Genomic DNA, 9,444 nt, shown 5'->3' on the forward strand with positions numbered 1-9,444 from the left:
CTCTGGTTCTACAAGGGATTTGAGAATGACAGAAACTTTATATTAAAGGTTAATACTCACAGGCAATTTACTTTAACCTCATTCACCAGTGAAAATGGTACCACCATGGGACCACTACTGTCCAAGATTTATTTTGGAGGTATTTAATACATGATGGCTGTAGTAAAGATGAGTTCCAGATTGAAACAAGGCTCGGTCTAAAATGAAAACCAAGTCAAGACCCAAACCCATTACTTCTATGAGATCAGGTATTAATTTATGCTACTCTACTATTTCTTTCTTTCTGATTAAATACAGTTATATGATGAATTATCTAGTTATAACATGAAAATAACTCTCCAGCAAATCCAAATCATAACACAACAATAACATATATCATATAATTACAAACATAAATGTAATATCAGTTGACATTTACAGTGTCTGTTTCTAATTTTAGTCAGGTCCTTTAGTCCAAAGACACTACTGTATAAACTAACAAGATCTCCACATATTACGTGTATATACACTGAAAAGTAGCAGCCCAGATATGTAACATTTCTATGTCATGGTTGGTTAAGATCAGTAGTTTTTTCATGATCACTACGAGAGCCTTTCCCCATCGGAATAAGGGTTGGGATTAAGGTTATATTTAGAGTTGCAATTAGGGTTAAGGCTATGGTAAAGGTTAGGGCTAAGGTTATTGTCAGGTTTAAGGTTAGGTTTAGTACTTTGGTAAGGGTCAGGATTAGGTTTAGGGGCAGGCCAAGGCTGTTTTTTCACCCCGGTTATGTATTCATGTGCATGTGCATTTGGAACATTTCTATTGGTCCATTCATCATGAAATTTTTAGAAAACATGAAGTATACACTGTAAAAATTTTCTTGTAAATTTTACAGTAAAATACTGACAGCAGAGTTCCCAGCCAGTTACTGTATTTTTACAGGAACACTACTGTATTTCAAATTCACAGCATATTACTGTAATTGAGTAATACAATAATTTACTGTAAATACTGCGATTTACAATAAAATACTGTAGCAGATTTGCTGTAAATTTACAGCAATTTTTTACAGTGTAGCCGTTGTTTTCAAATGATGTAATAAACTAAATATCCACAAAAATGGAGATGTATTCTCAAGAATGGATTCTTGTTTTTCTTTTTGGAGAGTGACAATATATAAAATGCTCTTAAACCTTAGGACCCTAAGGTTAGGACTGCTTTACAGTGCTTAGTAGGGCTCAGAAATGAATGACTTCACGTTAAGTCAAGTGCTGTTATAAGGTTGTTTTTTGCCTCACTCAATCCACACATTTATCGCTTAGAAATTTGTTGAAGTTTGATTGTTTGAGCTGTGAGCTTCGCACTGCATTGTTCTCATTTAAAGCTTTATTCATTTGGGTTTGATGTTAACTCGTCTACATTTGTTTTGTTTTATCAACTGTCCACAAAACCAGAAAAACTAGCATTTTAACTTGCCATTAATCATGATTAGTCACAGAATTTTTTTAAACTATTGACTGAAATGAATCAGCGCCCTTAGTTTCTTGGAAAGTGGCCACTTTGAGTAAACCCAAATATTAGCAAATATCAAAATCAAACAAAAGCATTTGCTGTTTGAGTGTGATTCAGTGGGAACTGGATTATTTTTTTCAGTTGAAATGAGGTGGACATTTAGTGAAATCAAAAGAGGGGATAGTGTACAACCTCTGTCTATTCCAGATAGAAGACAATAATAATAAGTAATAATACAACTTCTTGTAATCATTTTGCATGTGGAGAGTTTGTGTCAGTCATCGTCTTGTGTATCGTCAGAGGTCAGTTTCTGACCACAGGACCACTGTTTGTTGGACATTGTAAAAGGCAAAGTACCCCATGGAACTGCAATGTGGCTGGCTGGCTCCTGTTTAACAAACTGCTCCACAAGGGACACAACTCAAAGATTTGCATCGATGACACTGCAGTTTTGTTAGTTGGCAAACAATTCTTAGCCCAGTATCGAGGCCCTTGTGCCATCACACTACACCATACTACTTCTGCTGTGATGAGAATCATCCTTCACAACAAATATATATTGTCACCCTCCCAAATAAAACATGCATCCACGTGTTTGTAGATTTGTAGTTTACTACATCGTTTGAACACAGCAGATGTCCTTCACATTGTGTGAAAATTTCAGTATAAATGCTCCAAAATTGCTTTTTACATAGATTTCCATTGAAAGTAAGGAGTGTTTATCCTTCTCCTAAAAAGTTACTGTTTTGGAGATACATGTTTTTATTTGTACAGCAACAATATCTCATGCCCGTAACCATGAACGTAAATGGAGACACACAAAACTAGAATGTTTCCGAATTGCATGGCAGCACAGCCTCACCGACTACAAACATGCCTTATCTAAAGCCAAATCACAGTACATCTCTTCCCTTATAGAAAACAACAAAGACAACCCTAGATTCCTTTTTAGCACTGTATCAAATCTAATTGGAAACAAAAAGGAAATCAACCCCATTGTTCCCTCTGATTTCTGTAGCAATGACTTTATGATGTTTTTTAATGATAAAATTGATTGCATTCGCCTCAAAATCCAAAATCAGTCCAAAGTCACATCGGCTCTCGTAGATGAACCACCCGCCAGCTCTGAGGTGCACTTAGACTACTTGAATTCTGTCGATGAAAATGACTTGCTTAGTTTAATTAGCTCATCTAAATCAACTACATGCTTACTGGATCCTGTACCAACACAATTATTTAAACAAATTTTACCTAAAGTCATTAGACCATTGCTCACAATAATAAACTCATCCCTCAACATTGGATATGTACCAAAACCTCTGAAACTAGCGGTAATCAAACCAATTATTAAAAAACCCAATCTTGACCCTCTCGTACTCGCAAACTACAGGCCAATTTCAAACCTCCCTTTTATTGCTAAGATTCTAGAAAAAGTCGTGTCACAGCAGTTGTGCTCTTATCTACAAAACAATGACATTCATGACATTTTTCAGTCTGGATTTAGACCAAATCACAGCACAGAAACGGCTCTAACAAGAGTAACTAATGACTTACTCCTTTCACATGATAAGGGCTATATATCTATTCTGGTGCTGCTTGACCTTAGTGCAGCATTTGATACCATAGATCATGTGATGCTTCTTGATAGGCTGGAAAATCTGGTAGGAATAAAAGGATCTGCCCTCTCTTGGTTCAGATCTTATTTATCCGATCGTTACCAATTTGTTTATCTGAATAATAAATCCTCTAATCATACTTTAGTTAAATATGGTGTTCCACAAGGATCAGTGCTCGGCCCTGTATTGTTCACACTCTACATGCTGCCACTGGGTCGACTAATCCGTAAGCATGGGATTCAATTCCACTGTTATGCTGATGACACACAACTGTATATATCAGCCAAACCCAATGATGTTGCTTGTCTACGTAAAATAACAGAATGTCTAACTGAAATTAAAGACTGGATGATGCAAAACTTTCTCATGTTAAATTCTGATAAAACTGAGGTCTTGTTACTAGGTAAAGATACTCAGATACATTCACTCAGAAATGCTGCTATTGATAATTCAACAGTAAAACACAATGCCATCATTAAAAACTTAGGGGTAGCCTTTGATTCGACTCTCACATTTGATACCCACATATCCAATACAGTCAAAACCGCCTTCTTCCACCTACGCAATATTGCCAAAATTCGGCATATTTTATCATTAAAAGATGCAGAGAAACTAGTGCATGCTTTTATAACTTCACGTCTAGACTACTGCAATGCGCTCCTGGCAGGGAGCTCGTGCAAAGCGTTACACAAGCTTCAGTTAGTTCAAAATGCAGCAGCCAGGGTGCTCACTAGAGCTAGAAAATTCGAACACATCACCCCAGTTCTCTCGTCCCTACACTGGCTACCTGTAAAATTTCGCATTGACTATAAAATACTCCTCTTAGCTTATAAATCTCTAAATGGTTTAGGCCCGCAGTATCTTACTGAACTTCTCATACCTTATCGCCCGTCACGTACACTTCGTTCACAGGATGCCCATCTACTCTTTGTTCCTCGCATTAAGAAAAACACAGCAGGAGGAAGAGCCTTTTCTCACAAAGCTCCTCAACTCTGGAATAGCCTTCCGGTTACTGTTCGGGGCTCAGACACACTCTCAATCTTTAAATCTAGATTAAAAACCTACCTTTTTAAACAAGCTTTTGGTTAATCACTCACCTTCAGGTTACTCCTTCTATATTGGTGTTCGGGCTGGTTTTCATATTATCACTGTTCTGTGTTAACCCTGTCATATCACCATAGCTACATCATTCTTAGTTAGCTGTGTAGTAACCGCCAACACGCTGTCTGTCGCTGGGTTCTCTTGCCTGACCAGTGGAAGCTTTTTTCGCAGGACAAATTTCCCCGTTCTTTACCATGACCCTACTAACCTCTGTGTTTTTATTTGTTCCCTTTGTCTGGCTTTCTTTCTCCTGTCTCTCTCTCATGCTTTGAGATGTCCTGCTGCTCTCCAGGTGTTGCCCTGATCCAGCCCCTGTGTGTCCTGTACAAGATCCTGTCCTTGTCTCATCTACACTATCATGCTTGGCCATGCTGTTTTATTTCAGATTAACTCTGCACCTAATTTTAACTCACACTGAATCCCTGATCACCTCCTCCTTCATCAGACTCATACATCACTAATATCATCATCCTCACCATTTTCATTTCTGCTTCTCCATCATCACTAATATACTACATTTATATTACTATAACCCCTTCATCGGTCATTTCACTTTTACTTCTGTTCTCTGTTGTGTCTCCGGTGTCGACCCGAGGAGGATGGGTTCCCCGTATGAGTCTTGGTTCCTTCCAAGGTTTCTTCCTCGTGTGCTGAGGGAGTTTTTCCTTGCCACTGCTTGCTCATAGGAGGCTTGGACCCGGATCTCTGTAAAGCTGCTTTGTGACGACTTTTTGTTGTGAAAAGCGCTATATAAATAAAATTTGATTGATTTGATTGATTGACAATATCTTGCCAGCGCTGGTCCACTGGTGGTCCCATTCCATTGCTGGAGGATTGAGAGGGGGCTGATAACCAACTGTTGATGTACAGCAAATGTTGTGTGTTTCTAATGTGTTTCCAGTGCTATGCCACGTTGCGCAGATGTCAAAACACAATATTACAACACCTTCCATAAGGATCTATATGTTTATATGCATTACTTCAATATATTGGAGGTATCATAATGGGTTCTTCAGTAGAAAAGACTGAAATGCAATGACTCTACACACAAACATTTTCATCATACACTGATTTGGGGACATTCTTGTAAGTACCACAGATCAGACACAACATATATACAGTGTAAAATAGCTCTTAGAACACATTAATATAATTTAAAGCTCTATAGGCATATGTAAAATGATACAGGCCAACTTCCAGAGCAGGAATATGTATATACAACTTTCTATTTCTGTACAAAGTTCAGTACAAATTGAACAAATTAATTGTTATGGTTTGGTACAGTGAGTGTTAGAGCGGCTCACTGTCGGCAGTGAAAATTCACAATATTATAACTTCTGATAAATGCAGATGGTCAATACTGGATGCAGTGCACAATTTCCAACGTCTTGCCTATTACCATATTAGATAATGATAATATATATATATTCGCACTGAATGTCTTTAAAAAGCAGCCAGGAAATTTCAAATACTGTACAGTGTCCAAAGAGAGGGACACATCTGTTTATTTGAGGAGTCTGTTGGTGGGTGTTTACTGGCATCCTCTGTGTAAAGGTAATAAGGTAGTTTGCAGTATGATAAGTGAGAAACACCTCTCTTCTTTCCTCCTCCAGGGAGCCCAGGCAGGGCATCCTGGGTTACGTCGAAGTTCAGTCATGTGACGGTCACCATGGAAACCATGCTGGCATTGGTCTAGTGTGCTCAGGCGAAGGAGATCTCTGATTTAGATGCGATGTTGTCAGCTTCGTGGTAGCTCTTGCCGTTTAAGTGTTCGCTGTGGCCGTCGATGCTGTAGCAGCCCTGGACTTCTGTGATGGACGAGGCCGTGTAGGAGGCAGACCTCAGAGCGTCTGAGTGGTTCACAGTGCTGCCGAACTGGATTCTGTACTGGTTCCAGTGCCTCCGTAATACACCTTGAACCTGCAGGAAGAAAGATTGGCTTTGGTTATCCCCAGAAAAAAGTCATCTTCAAGACAGTGCTGTATTTTAGTGGATAGGGTTAAACACGGGGAGGGAGGGTGGTGATGGTACAGGTCACACCTTACCTCATAGCCACTCTAGTTATCATAGTAACAGAGCAGTTATGAGTAGAGATGGGCCTGATCGAATCCTATATAACGTCATTCACTTAAATATCACACATATCTGTCCAAGCCACTGATCCATATTCCATTCCGGAGCTAGTGTTGGACCATGAACCAGCCATAACGTAATGTAATGAGATGCGTTACCGATCAACGTTCCACATTTTACCATGAACCTTCTGGAGCTTCAGTCTGTAATGGTGATGTTCCACTGCATGGGATTGGCTCAACTCAACTCAACTTGGCTCAATACGACTTTGGCCACTTTTCCACTAGCGCAATTCCCCCAAGAATTGGAGCAGAAGATGTCTCAAAACCCTCTGTCTAACAGGAACTGTGTGCTTTACAAACCACAACAAGGTTGACAGTAAAGTTAGTTGCTGTTTACTCGTTCTGTATTCACGTGTTGTTTTTGTTTGTTGGACTGAACATGGTTCTGCGCTCCAGTTCTCACAGATCACACTTTTTCTGTTTGCGTGTTCAACTTTAGTTTGTTTTGTTGGCCACTGATCTGAGGAGCATCTGAACCTCTTTAAAACACCTTGGGGTAATGCTACGAGCTGCAAGTTGTGAGTTTGATAAAAACAGACTAGATATAATTTGCCTTCCACAACATACACACTACTGATATAGTAAAAAGAGGATAAATGTGTGGGTGTAGGTGAATGTGACAGGAGTAGGAGTGTAACATAAATTCTTCTGTAATGCATTTAAATCAATGAATTATGTGTATATTTTTGCTCTTCCAATAATGAGTGTTGTGTGTGTGTGTTTTTTTTTTCGGCTTACCCTTAAACTTTCGATGTACCCTTAAACACAAAGCCAGTCAGTATTGGATGGTAAATAATTGTTTTTAACATCGCAGCCACAGTTAATTGTTCCCAGTAAACATTTAGCCGTTGATTCAACGTTGAAATAACGTAATGACTGCCGTCTAATCAACGTTCTCTTAAGGTTGAAAATGAAAGTTGAAAAGACGTCCAAACACAGACATTGAAAAGACGACTATTAGACGTATTTTGGACGTCCATTGACGTTATTAATTGGTCCCGAAATAAATTACTTGTATAAAACGCGTTTTGGACGTCCACTGACATTATCGATTGGTCACCACTTAACTAACTTATTAAGATGGATTTTGGACGTCCATTGACGTTTAAAACATGTCCTTGACGGACAGACTACTTTTAGACCTATTTTGAACGTCCAGGGATGTTCCTTGTTTACTGGGTTGGTTGTTCATATTATTTGATATAGAACAATGCTATTTACCATTCTATGCATTGCTCTGTTGTTGCGGAGCAAGTTATTAACGTTATATTAAATAACGTTGTGAATGCAATATTTACCTTTTGCACAGCTTTGCTCTGGCAACAAAGCGCCCGAACGTGACATTCTCACATTATATCCAGACACATCTAAATCCGATACTAAACCACCCACAAGTGTGACTTAAATTCATTTGGAAAAAAGTGAAATTCCATGAGGCAGTTTGTTTTTTAAATTGCAATGAATATTCCTAGATTGTTAGCTAGTTAAATCATGTTCTGTGCTCAAAGCTAGCAACGGTAAACCAGGGTCCCACCTTTCTGCAGAAGCAAGCATATTCTAAATTACATGCTGCTGTTGAGAGAAGTGTTGGTGTTGAACAGCCAGAGTAATAAAAGTAAGCAACTAATGGCAGCATTAATACAGTCATCTTGTATTTGAAGGAGGTCAGAATTTTGTCATATTTCCATTGGTATTTTTAAGCTGTCAGAAATTTCCAAAATACCGTTCCCTATAAATATCACCGAAATAATGGACGTAAGTTTGATGAAGGCTACTGATGTGATTCTTCTCATTTCATTCCTTGATTCTTCAGAGGGAACCGCTTTAGTGGATCAGAGTGGAGCGTAAAGACAAGTCCCATCATCATTTTCCTCTCACTCTTTAATGACATGCTCTTCTGCTTCCAATCCCTCCTCATCTGCCTGGCCTTGGGTAACTACACAATGAACTTCTGACCCAGTCATGTTCCCCAGCATGTACACTGGTCTTTGTCTGCTTTCTTTCCTTGTTTATTAGTTTGCTCATGTCTCCTGATTTTGTTTCCCTGCCGTTTTCATTCCCTGTGTGTGAGTATTTACTGTTGCCATACCATGCTTCTCTTCCTTTTTTCTCTGTATATAACCTATGATCTTTGTCTCTCATCTTACTTGGTGTACTGTCTACTGAAGACAAACTAAATCAGTTTAGAGTTTACAATCTACTTAATTACTTTCTCTTCAACAGTGAACACTTAAATGCATAAATAAAGAATAAAGATTGATTTAGTACACAGTAAATAGCAGGTGTACTCTGATTGGTTGTCTACTCTAGTTCTTGTAATTAATAATGGATTTTTCTGCTCACTTCATGGACTTAAATAAGCCAAACAACTCACACCAACATTCCGCCTCTGTCTTCATTGTTTTGCCATTGTCACTCCAGCCTTCAAGCAGTGCTCATAAATCATTAACTTACAAAACACTAGACGTCATTTAAACCCACTTCTTCAGCAGCACACTGTACACGGACAGACGCAGTGTCTTTAATTATCCAGCACTGAGGCCCAAAGAGACGACAGCAGTTAATGCTTCAGGACCAGATTCTGCCTCTAATTTCAGTCAAGGGAGAAGGATGAGATACACTCTGGGACTGCACGGGTCTACAAGACAGCTGCATTAGGCACTGTGAAGGTTTCAGTAACATTCTCTTGAGCGGTAGCGAATAACATTTATTAGTAATTAATAGTTCACTGAAAATCATGAATCTTTCATTATTCTGCCATGTTTGAGCACATCAGCTGTGTGTAAACTATATACAACTGTGTAATCCATGGACAAATAGAAAATAGAGTTGTGACATATTGTACAGATTGGAAAATATCAATATTATACTTTTAATGATAACAAAAACACATATTGTGATAATAGTAATACTTTTACTTGTTGTCCTAATGATGCCATGCAGTTATGCGTAATATGGCATATGTTCATTGAGGAAGTCATTGAGGCGCAACAGCAGTCTGGTGGAACGTGGCTCTATGGTGGAGGAGTTTGTTTCAAAATGGGGAGTGGGTTTAGTTACAAAACTTCAGCTGTACAACAAACCACTGTAATGTGTA

General features: G+C 38.7%; 1 protein-coding gene across 1 annotated transcript in view; it reads right to left on the bottom strand.

Moving 5' to 3' along the window:
• Positions 1 to 4,999: 4,999 nt before the first annotated feature.
• Positions 5,000 to 9,444, bottom strand: part of calcrla (calcitonin receptor-like a) — a 55,335-nt gene continuing 50,890 nt past the window's right edge. Inside the window, exon 13 of the mRNA XM_066640969.1 lies at positions 5,000 to 6,132. Coding sequence (XP_066497066.1) covers positions 5,914 to 6,132 — 219 coding nt within the window. The 3' untranslated portion in view covers positions 5,000 to 5,913. The remainder of the gene's footprint in view (positions 6,133 to 9,444) is intronic.

This window comes from Hoplias malabaricus, chromosome 12, assembly GCF_029633855.1.
Source record: "Hoplias malabaricus isolate fHopMal1 chromosome 12, fHopMal1.hap1, whole genome shotgun sequence".
Lineage (NCBI taxonomy): Eukaryota > Metazoa > Chordata > Actinopteri > Characiformes > Erythrinidae > Hoplias > Hoplias malabaricus.